Here is a 22,470-nt window from a genome sequence, read left to right as displayed (position 1 = left end):
AGAAATTTGATAATTTATTCTCTAGCCTGGAAAAGCCCATTGGGCTTTTCCATCTTTCTCTGTTGAAGAGTAGCCTACCTCTACCCCACTTTTGGATACTGGAGATCAGAGGCAGGATTGGACCGGATTTATCAAACAGGCCAACAAGCTGTAGCCTAAGGATCTTGCTCACATTTAACTTGCACCCAGCTTTACACACTTGGCAATAATAATAATAATAATAATAATAATAATAATAATAATAATAAATAATATAAATGGGGTAAAAAAAGTTGTTAGCATCCAGGAAATCTCACACACCATTGAACCCAATGTGTTTTGACTAAATTCAATTTTGGCCTCATGCCTGGATCATGACCCTTGCCTAAGTTGAGAGTCGCCTGTATTCCACCAGTGCAGTGCACTAATTTCCCCGTGAGCATTTATTAGTTAAAGTGGCCGTTCTAAAGATCTGGCCTAGGGCTTGCGATTTCCATAATATGATGTTGGTTTTGATCACGATGCTAATGGCTCACAAGGGGGGGGGGGTTTGAAAGTAAGTGGTCCTCAAAGACCCCCAACCATTTTCAAGCCAGGGGAAAGGTTTGAGAACCACTGGTCCGGAAAGTATACCCTGAACTTTGCAATCGCCCTCTGAGAACTGGTTAAACAGAAATCAAAATGAGCACAGAGTCCTTTGCAGAGCCTCTTTGCCTTGCGTAGCGCAACCAACCAAATCCAGACTGGTGCTGTGTGCTAATTTCCCCCCAATTCCATTAGGAATGTCATTCTCTCTGGCTTACACACAGCCTGCCAACTATTTCCATAATGTTCTTTCGCAGAAGCTCCCGCCTCCTCTGGAAGCAACATCTTGTCTCTTGTAGCCTGTGGGGTCTGGCAGATGGAAATTCTATCACTGTGCACATGGGTCCAGTTCTGACAAGGGCAGTACATTAACTTTTTTTTTTCTTTTGCCTTTTCCTTCAGGAAGCAAGTATTTCCCAGTATACTGAGAGCTGTACAGGATACTTAAAGCTGTCTTTTTCAAAGCAGAAAACGAGAGCTGCAGTAAATATTCCTTCCTTTGGATTTTGGGATACAAACCACAGCCAGGTAGATTCTCCCATCTTGAAATCCACCAATATTGTGTGAATATTCAGGGGTTTTTTAATTATTAAAATTCCTTCCAGTAGCACCTTAAAGACCAACTAAGTTAGTTCTTGGTATGAGCTTTCGTGTGCATGCACACTTCTTCAGATACACTGCATGCACACGAAAGCTCATACCAAGAACTAACTTAGTTGGTCTTTAAGGTGCTACTGGAAGGAATTTTTTTATTTTGACTATGGCAGACCAACACGGCTACCTATCTGTAACTTTTTAATTATTATTATTTTTAAAAACCTATATTCAGCACCATTGATTTCCCTGCTTGCTTCTTCTTATTCCTTCCTGGATTAGTTACATGGGTGGCCTCACCCACTGGGAAACCTGCAGGGAACGAGATCACTTTGTACATAGTCATATGGCCATGTAGGCAATCAGATTTGGCTACGCCAGGCATAGGCAAACTCGGCCCTCCAGATGTTTTGGGACTACAACTCCCATCATCCCTAGCTAACAGCGCCAGTGGTCAGGGATGATGGGAATTGTAGTCCCAAAACATCTGGAGTTTGCCTATGCCTGGGCTACGCAGTGGTCCTACTGCAATGCACAGTGAATGCAAGTGTAAAGGATTTTGAAGGCATGTTGAAGAATTACCCCACGGGGGGAAGCATTTTTCAGCATTGCTATAAAAAAGAAAGAAAGAAAAAGAAAAATGTTCAGGGGATGGGGGAACTGGAAGAAGCTTCAGGTTTCAGCTGAGCTCCATGTTCTAGGAAGAGACAGGGTTGCCATACACCTGGAATTTCCCAGGCGTAACCAGGATTTGGCCATCACAAACAGTGTCCGGGCAGAATTTGCTGAAATGTCCGAGAAAATCTGGACGTATGGCAACCCATGTCGGAAGTGTTCATTTTGACGAATTTCCTTAAAAATAGCTTAACAACTTCTAGAGAGAGATTCTGCAAAACTTTGGGCAGAAAAAGCTCAACAACTTTTGTGTCCAGATGCTCACTTTTTGAAATATGGCAACTCTAGGAAGAGGGAAGCAAAATATAATTTAATGCAACTGGCCGTTTTCCAGACTTCAGTTTCAGGATCCAATCAAATGCAAGCCGCTGTCAATTCTCATTGATTTCAGTGTAACAGTTAATGAAATAAATACTTATCTCCCATTGAAATAAATGAACTCACTTTGGCTGGATCATGTCCTCTGTTCTTTTTATTTATTTGAAGACAATTTGCACAGGTTTTTTGGGGGGGTGGGGGCAGGGAAGAAAAGGGGATCAGATACCACTTCTCCTTACAAACATTCAAATTATGAATTGTGGTTTTACATATGACGAACCCTGATGGATCAGGACTATTCAGTCTAGCATTCTTACCAACTAGACACTTATGAGAAGCCCACAGACCCATATCACAGCAAAGGAGGACTGCAGAAAATGAAAGGAACTAAGAACTCCCATTGTTCTTTTACGGGAAGCTATGACTGTTTAAAGTGGTACGATGCTGCTTTAAATGCATAGTGTGGATGTAGTGATATATTGGGGGCTAAACAATAACAACAACAATAATTTATTATTTATACCCTGCCCATCTGGCTGGGCCACAGAATATTAAAAACACAATAAAAATCAAACATTAAAAACTTCCCTAAACTGGGCTGCCTTCAAATGTCTTCTAAAAGTCAGATAGTGGTTTATTTCTTTGACATCTGATGGGAGGGCATTCCACAAGGTGGGTGCCACTACTGAGAAGGCCCTCTGTCTGGTTCCCTGTAACCTCACTTCTCGCAGTGAGGGAACCACCAGAAGACCCTTAGAGCTGGACCTCAGTGTCCGGGCTGAACGATGGGTTTGAAGAGGCTCCTCCAGGTATATTGGGCCAAGGCCGTTTAGAGCTTTAAAGGTCAGCACCAACACTTTGAATTGTGCTTGGAAACGTACAGGGAGCCAATGTAGGTCTTTCAGGACCAGTGTTATCTGGTCTTGGCAGCCATTCCCAGTCACTAGTCTAGCCTTCATTCCCAAAGGCTCACCTTTCCATTGTCTCCAGAGACAGAGAAGCCAACCAACGCAACCTACTGGAGCTGAAGCTGCAGTAGGTAGCGTGCAGAGCTGCCCCTTCTCTCTCTTTATCTCTCTTTCTGTGGCTCCTTCTCTCTCTCTCTCTCTCTCTCCCCCCCCCCGCCACCCTCCTTCTTCCACCCCACCATGGAGGCTGCTGGGAGAAGGACAGGTGGGTTTGAGTAGCAGTCTGAACTGACTACTTGCAGAGAGTTTTGGAAATGAGGCCAACGTACAAAAAAAGTTAAGTTCAAGGCTACAGGTTGCTCATCCTTGCTGTAGAATCAGGTGATAGGCATGCTGATTGGCTGCTCTGCACATCCTGACTACAGACTAGCCACAGTTAATCAGGGTTTCTGCCAAGGTCTTTTCCAGTCCCGCTGCAGACTGAATCTGGGATTATTTGCATGCAAACTGTGTGTTCTATCGTCAACACACACAACCCCAAGTTAGGAAGAGCTCCTAACTTTGAGGTATTTGAGTGCTTTTTTGTCCAATGATGTGCTGCGCTCATTTTCTGAACACTATCCAGGTAATGAAATATTATAGGAACAAGCTGTCCTGGTGTAGGAGGAAAAGTAGATTAAAAAAAGGGAAAGGATAAATAACTAAAAAAATGGCACAGGAGAGGGGGGAAAGAGCGGCAGTTTAAAGATGCAAACCAGAGAGGGAAAGTCATAGAAAAATGAACAAAGAGAGAATTAAAAAGGCTTGCTGAAATTATATCAGGCCCTCACAATTGCAGATGGCTTAACTTTGGGACCATGAAATCAGTATTCTTAAAATCGACTGACCTCCCTTTAATTGTACATTAAACTCCCGACAAGGTGACCTGAGTAGAAATAGAATACACAATTATTTTTCATTTTTTCTTAATTAAGGTAAAATGACAATCCATTTATATTTCAAGATCCTTTCCTTTCCACCTCCCCATTAACTGTTATAGGGGGAAATTGCTTCAGTGAATGGGCCTTTTATGTCCTTGAACAGATCTTCTGTTCGGTCAGAATGTAATTTGTCCTCAGGTGCTTCAAGAGCCTGATTAATTAAGGGCTCTGGGCAAGGAAGAGCTCAGAACCCACATTAGGAGGATCAACGATGATGAGCTCCGTACCTGAAACAGCGACTTCTGGGTGAGCTTTAATATGGTTATTCTGATTTTATTAAAGCATGAACATATGAACTCTTTTACGCTCACAATCACCTATAGTTGGGGTCATGGTGCTTTCTTTTACAAACGGGGGTCAGCAAACGTTTTCAGCAGGGGGCCGGTCCACTGTCCCTCAGACCTTGGCGGGGGGGGGCTAGACTATATATTTTTTGGGGGAATGAATGAATTCCTATGCCCCCAAATAACCCAGTGATGCATTTTAAATAAAAGCACACATTCTACTCATCTAAAAACACCAGTCAGGCCGCACAAATATCCCAGAGATTCAATTTAAATAAAAGGACATTCTACTCATGTCAAAACAAGCTGATTCCCGGGCCGGATTTAGAAGGCGATTGGGCCGGATCCAGTCCCCAGGCCTTAGTTTGCCTACCCATGCTTCTTGGTTTCGCAAAATGGTCAGCCCTTCTTCTTTCCCAGTGACCTTTATGGCTGTGCAGGGATCTGACCCCACTGTTCTCCCAGGTCTTAGTCCAGCCCCCTAACTAATACACCCTACTGGCTTGAATTTTGGAATACAAGCTTCCCGCCCCCATTAATGGATGAAGAATTAATGAAAATAAATGCAGAAGGCACAACACTAAACCAAACATCACAAAAGATAGCTGTGGGTTGTCACGTTCTTCTGCAGAATTGGGGTGGTTCTATGTAGGTTATTGGGTGTTTAAAGAAAAATATTGCTGGGTTTAGTAAGCTAGCAAACTTTTCTTCCAACTGCATGGTATAAAATAAATGGGATTTGTTTTTTAGAAAAAGAAAAACAACAAAACAGGACAATATGATCCTCTGGAGGAAAGGGCAAATATAATTAAAATTATTTCTACTCCGAAAGTTCAGTTCTCATTATGAGAGTTGCAACTGCGTATTCCCAATGCAATTTTTAGATCTGCATGCCCGGAAAACTAAGCTAAATGTGGGACAGCATATGTATCGCTCTGCCTGTTGGAGGAAGCGTGAATTAGATGCAAAATTTCAATTGTATCAGGGAATGTCCAATCTTCTCTCTGCGTTGCACACGCTGGGAAATGAACTGCGAAGTTTTGAACACATATGACGCTGGAGACTAATTACCAAATCTTAAATACAGTGGTTGAGCCCTGATGGGGAAAATGTATAATAGCTTTGGGGATCCCAGGAATTTTCGAGACAGTAGGGTAACAGATGCTCTAGAAAGCCACCGGAATGCAAATGTTAAGCAGAATTAATTCACTTTATTTAGCTGGTTTTTAAACAGCCACACATGAATAAAAACAGAATTACAGGGTATAAACAGAGCATAACTTTCAAAGAAGACTTCCAAATGAAAGCAAGTAAAACAACTGACACAATTGGGGGAAGGAGTTTTAGGTATATTTTGTGTTAACTCCAATCTTGCCTGCAAAGGAAGCAAATGTTCCTTTGGAAAGCAAGGTGAATAAGAAAGATGCTGTAGCAACAAGTGTCTGGTGGAAATATGCTGTACGGCAGGAATTGATGTCTCCTTAGTTAAGCTGCTGTGATGCCATGGAAAGAAACCTCACTGCTGGTGCATGGTGGGGAGTTGGAAAGGGCTGTGTGCTCTTGCCAGAGCCGGTGTGGTATAGTGGTTTAAGAGTGGTAGACTCGTAATCTGGTGAACCGGGTTTGCTTCTCCGCTCCTCCATATGCAGCTGCTAGTCACCTTGGGCTAGTCACACTACTCTGAAGTCTCTTAGCCTCACTCACCTCACAGAGTGTTTGTTGTGGGGGAGGAAGGGAAAGGAGAATGTTAGCCACTTTGAGACTCCTTGTTGTTGTTGTTTAGTCGTTTAGTCGTGTCCGACTCTTCGTGACCCCATGGACCAGAGCACGCCAGGCACTTCTGTCTTCCACTGCCTCACATAGTTTGGTCAAACTCATGCTGGTAGCTTCACGAACACTATCCAACCATCTCGTCTTCTGTCGTCCCCTTCTCCTTGTGCCCAACATCAGGGTCTTTTCCAGGGAGTCTTCTCTTCTCATGAGGTGGCCAAAGTATTGGAGCCTCAGCTTCAGGATCTGTCCTTCCAGTGAGCACTCAGGGCTGATTTCCTTCAGAATGGAGAGGTTTGATCTTCTTGCAGTCCATGGGACTCTCAAGAGTCTCCTCCAGCACCATAATTCAAAAGCATCAATTCTTCGACGATCAGCCTTCCTTATAGTCCAGCTTTCAGTTCCATACATCACTACTGGGAAAACCATAGCTTTTACTATATGGACCTTTGTTGGCATTGAGACTCCTTAGGGTAGTGATAAAGCGGGATATCAAATCCAAACTCTTCTTCTTCATCATCTCAGAAGTGATGCAACAAAGTTAGGTCAGCTGAATTGAACGATGCCTTTGGCTTCTTTCGGGGCACGATTGCAACATGGTGACCAGTGCCATTAAACCAATTCCCTTTAGGTGTTATGACAGCAGCAATACTTAGCGACGTTTCCCTTCTGCTAAATTCAGTTTGTATGTGGGTAAAGAAAGCAGCATAGAAGAAATCATCCCCAAGATTTCTGCCCGTTTGTTTGCAATGGAATGTACATGATCTGTGCTTGAACAAGTGCCCAAGGTTTTTATTATTTCAATGTTTTGATGAGATTGTAGAATGGGAACATCTCCGGCCCACTGCAATTAATATTGCTAATAGATTGCAGGTGCACCTAGTGGTTTAAAGAGCACATGGAAAAAACTTGTTTCCTGCCCTAGGGGATTTGCAATCTATCAGAAGCATCTGCATTACAAAGGGCAGTAAGCAAGTTCAACAACCCTGTTTACTTCCAAGCAGCGGGTGATGAGATCATAATTGCAGAAATGAAGCCAGTAGGAAGCCGCGGGAAAGAAAAGGTGGATTGCACCTTTTCTCTGTCCTTTCCAGGATATATGCAAACAAAGGCATGGTTTTTATATCAGATTTCTGCATTGTTTCTCAGAAGCACTTTGGCACGATGGTATTGTTGTGCGTTCCCCATTTCCCTGAGGGACAAGAGGTTCCAAGAACAGTGAGGCCAGGATTTAGTTTCCTTTGGGTGAGAGGGCATTGGAGATCTGGGGACTGGAATATTTGCTCTATTTACAAGTATAGGAGCAGAGCATTTGTAGAGGCCAGCCTAGCAGTTCGAAAGCATTTCAGCACAAGTAGATAAACAGATACTGTGTGCTTCCGTGCACTCTGGCACTCATCCCTCTGTGCACCAAAAGCAGGTTTGGTCATGTTAGCCACATAACCCGGAAAGTTGTTTGTGGACAACCGCTGGTTGCCTTGGCCTGAAAACAGAGATGAGCGCTGCACCTCACAGTCGAATTTGACTGGACTTAACCATCCAGGTTAGGTCCAGTCGTGGCTGACTCTGGGGTTGTGGCGCTCATCTCGCTTTATTGGCCGAGGGAGCCGGCGTACATCTTCCAGGTCATGTGGCCAACATAACTAAGGCGCTTCTGGCGAACCAGAGCAGCGCACGGAAACGCCGTTTACCTTCCCGCTGGAGCGGTACCTATTTATCTACTTGCACTTTGAGGTGCTTTCGAACTGCTAGGTTGGCAGGAGCAGGGACCGAGCAATGGGAGCTCACCCCGTCGTGGGGATTCGAACTGCCAATCTTCTGATTGGCAAGTCCTAGGCTCTGTGGTTTAACCCACAGCACCACCCATGTCGTTTTTACTTTAGAGGCCAGTAAAAGACACTACTGCCAGGCAGTATTTACCCCACATCAGACCCCAGAGAGACAAAACCTGCACCCCTAAGACAAGAACCCTAGCATGGCTGGTGGTCAGGGATTGTGGGAGTTGTAGCCCAAACAGATGGAGGATGAAGACTGCTTTTAAGCATGGCTGGCTAATCTTAGCCTTTAGTGGCACAGACAATGGGAGTTTGTGGCACAACTGGACAACAGAAAGGCCTGCGGCAGTGGAGGAGGGTCAGTCAGGGTGAATGAGGAGCTCATTCCCCAACCCCAGTCTGCCCTCAGTCAGCCCCACCTGCCTGCCTTCCTACTTGAAACCAGTCCAGGGTGGGGCAGTGCCTGTCAATTTCCTCCTTCTCCATCAACACTGAATTCTGGCAAGACTATGCTGATTTGGGGTAACATCTCATCCCGAATGGATGTGATCTTGCCCAAAGTCAGAGCCACTGGCAGAGGCAGCATACTCTTTGGAATGCCATTATTGGGGGGGGGGGTCTGCTGCCTGAGGCAGTGATCTCACACTGCCTAATGACTGGGCCGGCTCTGGTCTCAGAGTTGCCCTTGTAGAACCCAGCAGGGAGGCGTAGGATGGGAACAAAGCCTGAAGTAGTTGGCTCTTCCTCTCTTTGCCTCTGGCGCCATCTACTGCTGGCCTCCCTGCTTTCTGCCCTCCCAGTCTGTCAGCACCAGCCACCGCTATGTTTGTGGGCCAGACTTTGCACAGCTAAGCCTTCCTTGCGACATGTCTCTCTTGTTCTGAGCCGCTTCCACCTCCTGACACGGCTTTGGCAGGTCTGCAAGTCCATGGCAGATTTTTATATTTAAAGAGCAGTAGCCAGAAATTAAGCATGTATTATTAAAACTGGAACATTTGGCTTGCAGATGGAGAAAAGCAGCCACACAAGTGTTGACGTTTTTTCTTTTCCCACCCTGTGCAAGCCATTTTCAGACGTCTAGCGAAAAGCAGGGTAAAAAGCAAATAAATAAAAACAAATAATTCTGACGGTCTTATAAAATACACACTAGAAGATTTCTACATTTTCCTGGTTAGAATTCTGCAGGGCTACTTTGAGACGTGGGTGGGTGCGTGTGAAAGGGGAAGGCTGTTTTGACTCAACACGTTATCCATTCACTCATTTAGTGCTGCACAATAAATTAAAAGCCTCTGTTGCAAAGAACACAACATTCTACATAGCTTGATTTTTGAGAGGCAACAAAGGGGATTCATTTAATTTAGTAGAAGGCTAGAGTAAAACAACACATATGTTTAATATTATTTCATTTTTTAAATATATTTTGTGCTTTTATACTGGGTTTTTATGTTGTGAACTGCCCTGAGACTTGTAGGTGTAGGGCGGTATACAAATTATTATTATTATTATTATTACTATACTATATTATTATTATTACAGTGGTACCTCGGGTTAAGAACTTAATTCGTTCTGGAGGTCCATTCTTAACCTGAAACTGTACTTAACCTGAAGCACCACTTTAGCTAATGGGGCCTCCAGCTGCCGCCGCGCCGCCACTACACGATTTCTGTTCTCATCCTGAAGCAAAGTTCTTAACCTGAGGTACTATTTCTGGGTTAGCGGAGTCTGTACAGTGGTACCTTGGGTTAAGTACTTAATTTGTTCCGGAGGTCCGTTCTTAACCTGAATCTGTTCTTAACCTGAAGCACCACTTTAGCTAATGGGGCCTCCCACTGCTGCCGCGCCGCTGGAGCACGATTTCTGTTCTCATCCTGAAGCAAAGTTCTTAACCCGAGGTACTATTTCTGGGTTAGCGGAGTCTGTAACCTGAAGCCTCCGTAACCTGAAGCGTATGTAACCCGAGGTACCACTGTACTATTCTTATTATTATTGGCATCCATCTGTCTTGGGAGACAATGGAAGGTGAAGTCAAACTGTTGGAGAGTTACAGTGCCTGCTGGGGCTGTAGATAACAGAGACATGTTTTATTGCAGGTGGGCAGGTGAAGGTGTCCGGTTTTGCAGGTACAGGTGCACCATAGCGTTTCGGCTCTCTGCGCTCCTTCCTCCTCCGGCTGTGGATAAACGACCTGTCTGTCTGTCTCCATACACCAGGAGACATTGTTGTTAACAATAACAATTCCCTCTCCCAATGATATTTGCTGAAACAGAGCCCTGCGTCTGTGTTGGGGTTTTTTGGGTTGGGTTTTTTGGGAATCGTTTTGCATTCTAGCAGCTGCAGTGAAGCCACACAGAAGCGACAGATGCTCCTCCAGCCTGGCAAGATTTCTTGCCCTAGTTAGCCGCCTTTCCCCTCCTGCGCCCGACACGCTTTGCCTCCTCTCTACCTGTCTCCTCCTCCAATTTGACGAGGAAGTCCTCAATCAAACAGCCCCACGCCAGGTCGCCCTGAAAAACCTCGCAGCGCGGCGTGCCGGGATTTGTAGTTTTCTGCCCCCCAAAAGCTTTCAGAGCCCCGGAGGCATAAGCTGCTGTCCCGGGACCTTTCCAAACCCGGCGCTCCCGCCTCGCTTCGCGCGCCCTGGGCATTGCACGCGCAGCAAAGCCGCCCTTGCAGCGAGCGGATGGAGGGTCTTGTGGCCTCGCCCGAGCTGCGGGCAAAAGACTACATTTCCCAGCCTGCACCGGGAACGGGGCTAACCCTTTCTTGCTGCAGGTTGTTCTTTTGGTTGCAGACGAGGAAAAAAGAGAAAACAGTGGAGGGGGAAGAAAAGAGAAAGGGAGGAAGAAGGGGTGGGGAAGAGGGGAGGAGGAGGAGGAGGAGAAGCAGCATCCCTTGGCAGGCGAACTATGCATGCCCTAAGCAAGCTCTGAGAGAATGGCTGTGGAAGGTAAGGGCTGCAGTCCTCCTGCCTTTCCCTTTTGCAAAGCCAGGGGCGGCCGCTCCTGCTTCCTGATGCGCCGCCTTCCTTGCACCCACCTCCATTTCTTTTCCTTGGCGCTCACCTGGAGGAGGCGAAGCCCCAACTGGGCTAGGAAGCGGGGTGGGGGTGGGAAGGCATCCTTCAGGTGGAGAGGGGCGAGGGAAGGAGCCCACTTTTGCAAAATGTTCCAAATGCTCGCCATGGGCTGGGCACAGGAATGGGCGCTTTTTGCAAGCGGAAGGGAGTGGGTCGTCATGTGCCCGAAAAAAAGGGTCAACGCCGCCGCTGCCCCTTCTCATGCCATGCCAGGAAGGGTTGGCAGTGGAAGCATCCCACCTGGTCGGAGATGCACCGCTGCTTCCCTTCCCCCATCCTTGCCCGCCCCCTCTCTGAAAGCTATTATTATTATTATTATTATTATTATTATTATTATTATTATTATTTTGGGGGAGCATGCAGCACAGGATGGGAGGGGGGTTCTGTCAGAAACAGCAGCCTTGCTGTAAAAAAGGTAGTTTCTGATAGAAAACCCCCTCTGTACTGCTGCATGCTCCCCCCGTAATAATAATATAATAATAAATTAATTGCATTAGTTGAAGCCCTGTATCTCTGTAGCTGCCCCTCTGCCCTCACACCAATGGTTTTATGATGTCCTTAGATACCACTTAAAAGAAAAAAAATACATGACAAGTGTGGCGCTTTTCAACATCTTCAAGTACTCTTCTTACAAATCTTATTCCCATTACCCAGCTTCACAAAGTTGGTCTCTGTGTAAGCTCTTGAGCCTTAAAAAGACACTAAGGTTCAGGTTTTGCGGCTGATTTGGGGATATGCGGCAATTAAATAGCGCCAATAGCAGAGGGCCTGTTTGGTTTTAGGGATCCGAAAAGGCCCGGTCTCCAGGATTTCCGCACAGCTGCATCAGATGAGCTGCACCTGAGCAGCAATTTGTTCATGGGGCCTTGGAAGTTAGACAACTCCTTTCTGTAATGTCCAACACAGAAGGGAGTTTTCAGTGCCCGTGAGCTGCTTTCAGAAGAAGGTTTGAAACCTGAGAAGTAGGTTCGAGCCATGGTTTTTCAAACGAGGGCCATGGGGGGTCTCAAAAATTATTGGTGGTTGTTTGGTGACATGGGAACCAACTCCTAGGGGCCAAGGTCCCTTTGGCTCCCCCAGTAAAACATTTGAGGGGGCCGCCCGCCAAAAAGTTGATGGGCATTGCCATTCAAATGTTGTGCGCAAGTGCCACACATTGTGATTGATTATGTGGGACGAGGCTTACCTCCCCCCCCCCCATTTTATTCATGTTGGCACCCCTGTTCTCTGAAAAAACCCTATGATGGTGAGCAAGCAGACAGGAAGACAACTTGCCCGCCATTACTTATACTTCACAGAAATATTATTCTGGGGTGTTGGGCGAATTCTGCATTACTGCCTGTGGGCCTTGTAGGTGCCCTTTGTGAATTGGGGCCTACGATATAATAATAATAATAATAATAATAATAATAATAATAATAATAATAATAATAATAAATCTAATACCTGCCTTCACCATGAGGTTGCAGGTCACAACAATGTAAAATACAGCATCAGGAACAGTTCACACAAGGTATCTTAAGTATACCACCATCAGCTTATGATATTTTCTGAAAAGTTGCTCAAAGCAGTTCTCCGTTGTGGGGAAACACTGACTCTGCCAGATGTTGTCCCCATTATGCCTGTCCGCTGGCCATCCTTACTGGGGCTGGTGGGAGTTCTGGGATGTTCAGCAACATCTGCATTCAGTTGCCCTGATCCTGTGTAGGAGATTTGCATCTTGTATGCATGCATTACTTAGGATGGCAAACTATGGACGTAATTGCACCTCTGAATAAGGACCCCGTCTGTTAAGCACCATGTTGTTTGCATGTAATGCACATTTTGAGGTGCTTTCAAATATGCATGCAAACATGCATGCTAACAGCTTATTTATTCACCTTGGGTTGGGGCGTTGTTGGGGGGTTTTTGTTGGCGTGGGGTACAGTTGCTGTTGATACACATTTTTTGTATCTTTGTTTTGGATTCGTGTGGAAGTTGTTCAGTTTGGTTGTGTAATTTTTGAAGTTTTGTTTATTATTTACAACTGCTTTTATGTTTGTAGTTATGTTTTTTTATATACATTGTAAACCACCTTGAGCATAATTTTAACTTTGGAAAGGCAACATACAAATAAAATGATTGATTGTATCTCACGGTATATCTCAAGCGTCAAATGCAAGGGTGAAGAGTTGTATCTTCAGAGTATAACCAAAGCTGTAAACCCGGGTCAGCAAACCTTCTCAGCAGGGGGCCGGTCCTCTGTCCCTCAGACCTTGTGGGGTGCTGAACTATATATTTTTTTGGGGGGGAGGAGAATGAATTCCTATGCCCCACAAATAACCCAGATGTGTAAAAATACCAGGCAGGCACCACAAATAACCCAGAGATGCATTTTAAATAAAAGGACACATTCTACTCATGTAAAAACATGCTGATTCCCGGACCGTCCATGGGCCAGATTTAGAAGGTGATTGGGCTGGATCCGGCCCCCGGGCCTTAGTTTGCCTACATGCTGTAAATCGAGGGAGAGGGATCCCATAGCTTAGGGGCTGCCCCAGATAATGCCCTCTGTTAGGCCACCATCATCATTCCTGAGCTTCTGAGGGTGAAGGAACAACTAAGAGAGTCCCCTTTGCTGAATTTTAGCCCTCAAGAAGGTCTCCCTGATAATTTTGGGCCTAAGCTGTTTAGGGCTTTAAACACAATTCCTTTCTGAATTGGCCCAGAAATGAACGAACAACCAATACGCTGGTAATATATGGACTGAAACAAAACAATGATAATCATTAATATTAATTTTAGAATAGTTATCAGGTTATTTTAATTCTTCCCTTTTTCTGCCACCTTCATCATTTTATGTAGAAATCACCTTCGTTCTTGTCTCTCTCTGTTTCTGTCAGTTCTCTTTGTCTTTCCCTCTGCCGCTAATCCTGAAATATTAAATGAAATTTTGGAGACTCAACTTTTAGCATAGCTCTCTTCTCTTGAAGGAACAGAAAATGAGGGAGCCTATCTTTCTCATGCCAACAGTGGCAAACTTTAATTTTTTTTAATCACATTTTAATTTTTAAAAATTTATTTAATTCTACACCTCTTACACAAACAATATAAAAATGCAAAATGACACAGTCAGTTTAAAACATTTAAAAAATGTTGTCACTGAGACTCAAACAAATACTTTAGGTACCCCTAATGGTTTACCCATACCCGTTAGGTTTTGTAAATCTTATGCTATATCTTTGCAATCTTATTTTCAAAGTCTCATCGGTTTCAAAAGCAACAAGGGGCATTGTTTGAAAAATACAAGCCCTAAGGCCCTTTTGGCATGCTGAACTGTAGATTCCCAGCTTGTGAACATAAGCCCTAGAATTAAAATTGAAGGTGGGCAAAAAAAGAAAAAAGAGCAATATTCTGCAAAAGATAGTATAAAAACATATGAATGTGTAAAAAAAAGCGAACTAGTTTTAAGTTGTTTCTGGAAAATAAATGCTTTTTAAAAGCCAGTCTAAAATGGTAGGCTTTATGTCTTTTCTCTCTCTGTAAAACCCAATTGGATACACCTCCAGTCAGCTTGTTCCACCTCTTTGGCGCTGCAACGCGCTACAACAGTGGGAAAATTCGGATGTATGGCAGCCCAACTTAAGCACCATTTCAAGCTGGGAAAAGATTGTTTCCATCTTAAGAACAAGCCAGGATGGTGACCCATGGCTTGAAGCTGGCTTAATAGCACGACTTGCTCAGAGGTTGGTGTCAGTGGCAGCATTTTTTCTTGTTTGGATAGAGTGGGAAACAATGGCTAATGAAAGACATATTGGTTTGTTTTTAGCTTGTGTGACAGGAGGACTAACAGGCTGTGTGCATGCCCAAATGCTTGTAAATATCTTGGCTGGTTTATTGATTGTCCTAATTGGGCCAATACTTAATGCTTTGTTGTTGAATTCTTTAGGAAATTATTGTTGGTTGAGCTGATAAGAAATTGTTGTCTAGTGGGGTTGGATTCACACATTTAAACAACCAATTAATCTGCAGTTCATTCGGGCACAAACACACCTTTGTGGACAAGACAGTGAATTTGTGATTGTGGGCATAGAAATATTTGCATTTTAGCTTCCCTGTTCTCTGTTTTCTTTGGCTACTTCCCCATTCTTTCTGCTCAAGGAAGAGGAGTTGAATCCAAGGGCTGCACCTTGTTGTGTGTATTCTTGAACTGTGCATTCTGGTTTCTTAAACTCTCTGCTCCAAATAGCAACAGGAAATATTTCAAGCTGCGTGAAAAAGAACCACCCTTGGCATTCAGGTTGGGCAAACTTCCAAAGCCTTGTGCCCTCCGGCTGTTTTTGACTCCAGATCCCATCAGCCCTAGGAAGCATAGCCAATAACCAAGGAGTTGTAGCTTAACACATCTAGAGGGCACTAGGGTGGGGAAGACTGAAAGAGGGCCTTGCAGTTGGGAAGCAGAACGTTTGAGGCATATAGTACTTCTCTCGCTCTCTTTTAAAAATTTTATTCAGTTTTCTTATTCATTCATTACGTACATCTCATATCCATAACATTTACTACTGTAGATTCCGGCATATAAGACGACTTTTTAACCCCGGAAAAGAGGTTAAAAAGTTGGGGGTCGTCTTATACGCCAGGTATGGCTTTCTCCCGGCACGGAGCCCACCCACTGCTGCTGCCCAGCGTATAAGACTGGGCTTATAAGACAACCCCCGTCTAGTACGCCCAGTTGCGTAATACGCCGGAATCTACGGTATTCATTCCTTCTCCCTCCCCTCCTAGGCTTCCCCCAACTTCCGCTTCTGGTTTGTTTCTCCTTTCACCCACCTTGCTACCTCCTAAAAGAAAAAGTGCTAATAACGTATTTATACAATAACATCTAACCTAAAAGCATAAAGATGAAAATAAGTACACCATATTATTTCTCTATCTTCTACACATTTTCTAATACTAATGATGTGAGTGTTTATTTAAATCCTGCCATCAAGTCTATAGACTTTCTTTGTTTCTGCAAATATAATAGAAATGGTTCCCATTCTTTTTCAAACTCACTGTTGTCTTTTTCTCATAGTCTGTCATTTTTGCCAGTTCTGCATAGTTCATCAACTTCTCTTGCCATTGTTCTTTAGTTGGTGTTTCTCCAGTCTTCCAATTTTGTGCAATCAACATTCTCACAGCTGTAGTTGCATACATAAATAGAGTCCTCTTCTCTTTCGGTATATCTTGGCCTAAGATACCTAGTAGAAAGGCTCCTGGGTTTTTGTTTTTTTGCAAAAGTTATTTTCAACATTTTCTTCAACTCATTATATATCATTTCCCAATAAGCTTTTGCCTTTTTACAATCCCACCACATATGATAAAATGTGCCTTCTAGGCATGTGTTTTGTTGTTGTTTAGTCGTTTAGTCGTGTCCGACTCTTCGTGACCTCATGGACCAGAGCACGCCAGGCCCTCCTGTCTTCCACTGCCTCCCGCAGTTTGGTTAGACTCATGCTGGTAGCTTCGAGAACATGTAGGCATGTAGTACTTCTAGGCATGTAGTACTTCTCAAACTGAGAAGGGTGGAAGCATGTCTCTTAAGATCAAGCCACCAAGCTGGGTCCATTGAATGTTCTATGCCTTTGGGAGCAAGAACATTCCATGCACAGGGGTCCCCAAGTATTCCTAGCCAAACTTCTATTTTCCCTTTCCACCAACAGGGGTGGACCTTGGTAATATGGCACCCTGTGCAAAGCCAACATTTGACACCACCTCCAGCCCTCACTGTGCCTTCCCAAAGCTGGGTAAGGGAGGTGCAAGGCTTTGGGAAGGAGATGTGAGGCTCTTGCAGCATCCTAGAGTCCTTCCACCTCCTTCCAGAAGCTGGGCTAAATCCACCTCTGCTACCACTTCCCTGCATTAAACCCAGAAGACTGAAGTGTGGGGCTGGGGAACCTGTGGCCTTAATAGAGGAATTTTTGGATTCCAGGCCCTGTAATGCCTAACCGTTGGCCTTGTTGGCCATGGCTGATGGGAATTGTAGTCCCCCTGCACCCGTAGGGCCACAGGTTCACCAATGCACCAGGATTCTTCAGTGCTGTTCATAGGAGAGTTCATATGCACTGGGAGTTGAGGACCCGCCACCTGCATAGGATTATAAATAAGACACCATGACACATTATTTTAGGTTAATGTGCAAAATTAGGCCACAACTATTATTGGTTACAGCATGTGAGTAGTATTGGCTTAGGCACTGGATGAAACACGAATACATGACTCCACCCTGCTCAGCAGGGAGTCATATCAGGGTTAACAACCAATGGGAGGAGCTTGTTGATGCAAATACAACTGGAAGCTCCCCCATGACGTCACTGGGGGTCGTGCCATGGCCCTAGCCACCAGCAGGGCATTGGGCAGGATCCACAACTGCTGGATTCCTTTAACGGAATACCCAAAAGAGGAGGGGTAGATGATGGCCCATACCCAACCCTCCAACACAGCACACATATTCCAATGCCTAACCACCAATACCAGAAAGTTGTGACGAATTGCTACGAGGTAGGCGGAAAAACCAAGAGGCTGGTGCCAATTTGCCAAACGGATAAAAAAGTCCTACCAGGCCCCTTGGGCAACCAAGACAACCAACTGAAGTCCTAGCAAGGTCAAGACACAAAGGAAGCTGACCTAAAAGGGAGGGAGGGTGGGAGATCCGATGCAAGCAGGAACCCGACTGTGAACTGAGTGCTGCCGCAGCTGTTTAAATGTGGTTAGCCCTGCCCACCAGCTGGCCCTATTGGTCGGCTGGAAGGCTTGGCCGCGGCAGCAGAAGCAATCAGGAGCTGCGGGAAGCTGCTCCCGCTCACAACCCGTCCCCTCTGGGAGGAGGAGAGACCTTCCAGGAGCATCACCATTCCTGGATGAAGGGGCGAGCGGGATGCTAAGAGTAGTTTTAGCTGGGCTATCTTGCAGGAGGATACTTACAGTATGTTTGTCAGGTGAATTGTGCCTCTAACTTTAAGGAAGCAGGAAAATGTGGTACCCAAAGTGTTAACAGGTTGGGAAACTCTGGATTGGACAATATGTCCTGTACTTGAACAGTTTGGGGATGATATACTGATTGCTGCCAGCACAGTAAGAGGTCAAGGCTGTCATCTCTCATGGTTATAGGAGCAACAGTGTCTTGACTTAGTGTGGTGTAAGGTGTTTGCGTTTCTTATTTTACATTCTAACAAGGATAATTTGGGAGGCGGTTAAGAAGAAGTATACAGGTCGTCTTTAAAAATGAGCCCATTGAGACAGCTGCCAAGGAAACTCTATTTATAGAGCTTGGAGTTTCAACAGTGTTCCTTTAACTGCTTCCTTCCAGTCAAAGTGAAAGAAATAGGTCAGAACCAATAGCAGAAAGCTTTTTTTTTTTAAAAAAAATCTTTGTTAAAATGTTTGCAATTATATTTTCTCTGCTGCATAGCAGAAGGTTTGCGGTGATAAACAAATATGGATAAGCACGTTCTCAAGGAAACAGTGAAACAGTATTTGTATACCTGTCTGTGGATCTAAACTAGATATAGGGCAGTTTGGAATAATAAAAAATAATCAAATGATCTGAAGGGTATTTAGTGAAAGTAACTCCATGGAGTCTTGTCATCATCTTGCCAGTTCTGAATTATTGCAGGCAGGAAGTTCAGGGTCTTGGAGATACCAGTCTCAGTGGAATGAAGCTCAACCACAATGGCAGAGCTTGCAGTAGATAAAACTGCTAATAATAATAATAATAATAATAATAATAATAATAATAATAATAATAATTTTGTATCCTGCCCTCCCCGGCCAAAGCCAGGCTCAGAGCGGCTAACAACAGGTAAAAATAGCACAGTCAATTAATTAAAATACATTCTAGAATCAATTCAGAATCAAATTAATGGCAGCTCCGTCTTGCAGGCCCTGCAGAAAGATGTCAAGTCCCGCAGGGCCCTAGTCTCTTGTGACAGAGCGTTCCACCACGTCGGGGCTATGGCTGAAAAAGCCCTGGCTCTGGTTGAGGCCAGCCTAACCTCCCTGTGGCTTGGGATCTCCAAGATGTTTTTATTTAAAGACTGTAAGGTCCTCTGTGGGACATACCAGGAGAGGCAGTCCCATAGGTACAAGGGTCCTAGGCATAGCTGTCAACTTTTCCCTTTTCTTGCGAGGAATCCTATTCGGAATAAGGGAATTTTCCTTAAAAAAGGGAAAACATTGACAGCTATGGTCCTAGGCTGTATAGGGCATTAAAGGTTAAAACCAGCTCCTTAAACCTGATCCTGTACTCCACCAGGAGCCAGTGCAGATAGTATAGCACTGGGTAAATGTGATCCCACGGCGAGGACCCCATAAGGAGTATCGCCGCGGGATTCTGAGTTTTTGGGTCAGTCTCAAGGGCAGCCCCATGTAAAGTGAGTTACAATAATCAAGCTTGGAGGTGACCATCGCATGTATCACAGTGGCTAGGTCAAGGCGAGAGGCATAGCACAGCACAGGCAAGACAAAGTGATTGGGGGGCAGATAGATAGGACACCTGAACAGTGCATGGTCTGAAGGCACCTGAGGCCACCACCTGGCTCAGAGTTGGGCCACCACCTGGCCCTACTGATGTTGTTGAACGACAGTTCCTATCATCCTTGACCATTGGCCATGCTGGCTGGGGCTGGTGGGAGTTGGAAATCCAGCAACATGTGGAGAGGGTCCTAGGTTCCCTAGTCCTTAGCTGAAACTAAGCTTGTCTGTGTCTGGTCAGGGTTTGGATGGGACCTTGTGTACACCGTTTTGGGGTCTTATAAGTAAGGGAAAGGTAAAGGAACCCTGGACAGTTAAGTCCAGTCAAAGGTGATTATGGGGTTGTGGCGCTCATCTCGCTTTCAGGCCGAGGGAGCCAGTGTTTGTCCACAGACAGCTTTCTGGGTCATGCAGCCAGCATGACTAAATCGCTTCTGGCACAACGGGTCACTGTGACGGAAGCCAGAGTGCACGGAAACGCCATTTACGTTCCCGTTGCAGCAGTACCCATTTATCTACTTGCACTGGTGTGCTTTCGAACTGCTAGGTTGGCAGGAACTGGAACAGAGCAACAGGAGCTCACTCTGTCGCGGGGATTCAAACTGCTGACCTTCCGATCAGCAAGCCCAAGAGGCTCAGTGGTTTAGAACACAGTGCTACCTGCGTCCCTACCAAAAAAAGTGGGGCACAGTACCAGTGTGGAGAAACACAAGCAAACCAATCATGGTTGCCTGGTTCAGTAGCTTCCCATGTTCTGCCATTTAACCCAGCGCATTGGGTTGTATCCAGCCAAGTTTTACTCAGAGTAGACACACTGAAATCGGTGGGCATTGTTCTCCCTGCCTATTGGAGGCAGTATGTCCTTGAATACCATTTGCTGGGAATCACAGCTGGAGAAGGTGCTGCCATGTTTAGGATCTGCTTGCTGGCTTTCTGTAGTTTGGCCACTGTGAGACCATGGTGGTGGACTGCATGGACTTGATCCAACAGAGCTCTTCTTATCTTAAAACCCAGCTACCTCCTCTCGCCGTTACCTCCAATAATTCTAAGTCCAATAATAAGTCCAAGCTCTCCTATATCCCGCAGGATGTAGAATGAGGGGTGGCCAAACCAACTCTATGACTCCGAATGTCTGGTGTCCTTTGACATCGATTGCTTGTGTTTCTGTGCCACCCAAACTGGCTTACAAACAATCATAAATAAATAAATAATAATTTTTTTTTTAAATTTATACCCCACCCTTCCCGGTTAAAAAACCGGGCTCAGGGCAGCTAACAACAAATTTAAAACACTTACTTGTAAAAGCAGCATAAAATACAGTATAAAAACATGAATAACAATAAAATTCAAAGTTCAGAAATCAAGGGGAAATCCATCTAATAAGTATTAGATAATCCCCAGGGCTAGCTGGCTGAATTGGTCCTACTTGGGCCAGCGAGGAGGCCAGGGGAGAATTAGCTGTGGGGTCTCAGAGCAGGTAATCTTCGTAAAAGGGGAGGGGGGGGAGGGAAGGAAAATAAAAGATCAGGCTGAATTCAAATAAAAGGCCAGGCGGAATAGCTCTGTCTTACAGGCCCGACGGAAGGAGGTTAAATCCTGAAGGGCCCTGGTCTCATGGGACAGAACATTCCACCAGGTCGGAGCCATCACTGAAAAGGCCCTGGCCCTGGTGGAGGATAGTCTGACTTCCTTAGGGCCCGGGACCTCTAAACTATGGTTATTCATGGAACTTAAGGCCCTCTGCGGGGCATACCAGGAGAGGCGGTCCCGTAAATACGAGGGCCCTAAGCCACAATACATAATAAAATAATAAGAAGTGGGTCAGGATGTAGAGTCTCCCATGGCCCAAAGTATACTGGGCAGAAAATGGGATGGCTACAGTGACCACTCTTTCCTCATGTGCCATCTTGCCTCTGAGTTGGCAAGTGGGGTAAGAGCAGATTCGGCCCTTAGGCTTCCAGTCGCTGATCTTCTGATCTAGGGGGTTTCATGCTATTTGGCTCTGGTGGGCAAGCAAGGAAAGGGGACACAGAATTCTTCTCACGCTTGTAGGCAGAGAGATTATGGGGGGAAATGGAGTCTGTTGCATCTTCATTTTTCCAGTGCCAGCAGAAGAAAGCGGGGGAAGAATTCTTCAAAAATATTGGACACACATACAGTTTGCTCTACAATAGTTTTAAATTGAATTATTTGGATTAGGGTTGATTTAGCCCTATTGATTTCAATAGGACTAATCCGCTTAAATGCAAGTATTTCAGCTCCACTTTGGATCAGGCGGCCCCAAATCTGGCTAACATTGATTTAAAACCTGAGTAGTTTTCCACTGAATAGTCTCCCCCAACCCTCCCAGACTTTCAATTATATATCTAGGGTATAACTGGAAGGATCATTTGTATCAATTCTTCTTTTATTAGGGATGTGACAAACACCCCGGCTCGATTTAAATTACTGTATAACCTTCGTCCCTCTGGGGAAATTGCGAATTGCTTGGCTAGTGACTTTTGGAAATGCAGGAGTTTAATGTCACCTGCGGCTGTTGCAGATCCATCTGCCCCCTGCTTGACTGACCAATTAGCTTGGTTTGGAAATCTCTATTTTTGGTTGTCCTCCGAGGTCACAGCGCGCACCCCGGAGGCCTGCAGAGAATGCCTTCGTAGGCTTTTCTCTCAGGCAGGGATTCCTCTAGGGGCGTCCGTGTGTGGCTTAAGGCTGGCTATCTGCTATAAAAGAATATTAAACCAATTCCACATATTGGGGGGCTTCGTTTGGAGGAGGGTAACGACAGCCAGGCACATTCAAGTATACAGAGGTACCTCGGGTTAAGTACTTCATTCGTTCCGAAGGTCTGTTCTTTACCTGAAACTGTTCTTAACCTGAGGTACCACTTTAGCTAATGGGGCCTCCTGCTGCCGGAGCACAATTTCTGTTCTCATCCTGAAGCAAAGTTCTTAACCTGAGGTACTATTTCTGGGTTAGCGGAGTCTGTAACCTGAAGCGTATGTAACCCGAGGTACCACTGTATGCGCTTGGAATGAT

General features: G+C 45.1%; 1 protein-coding gene across 3 annotated transcripts in view; it reads left to right on the top strand.

Moving 5' to 3' along the window:
- Nucleotides 1–10,657: 10,657 nt before the first annotated feature.
- Nucleotides 10,658–22,470, top strand: part of SAMD12 (sterile alpha motif domain containing 12) — a 228,109-nt gene continuing 216,296 nt past the window's right edge. Inside the window, exon 1 of one of the 3 annotated variants that reach the window (XM_082235995.1) lies at nucleotides 10,658–10,815. In XM_082235995.1, coding sequence (XP_082092121.1) covers nucleotides 10,803–10,815 — 13 coding nt within the window. In that variant the 5' untranslated portion in view covers nucleotides 10,658–10,802. The remainder of the gene's footprint in view (nucleotides 10,816–22,470) is intronic. The other 2 variants (XM_082235993.1, XM_082235994.1) reach the window with 2 other exon arrangements.

Source organism: Podarcis vaucheri (assembly GCF_965113315.1).
Source record: "Podarcis vaucheri genome assembly, chromosome: 8".
In the NCBI taxonomy this organism is placed as follows: Eukaryota; Metazoa; Chordata; class Lepidosauria; order Squamata; family Lacertidae; genus Podarcis; species Podarcis vaucheri.
This window is presented reverse-complemented; position numbering and strand designations above follow the sequence as displayed.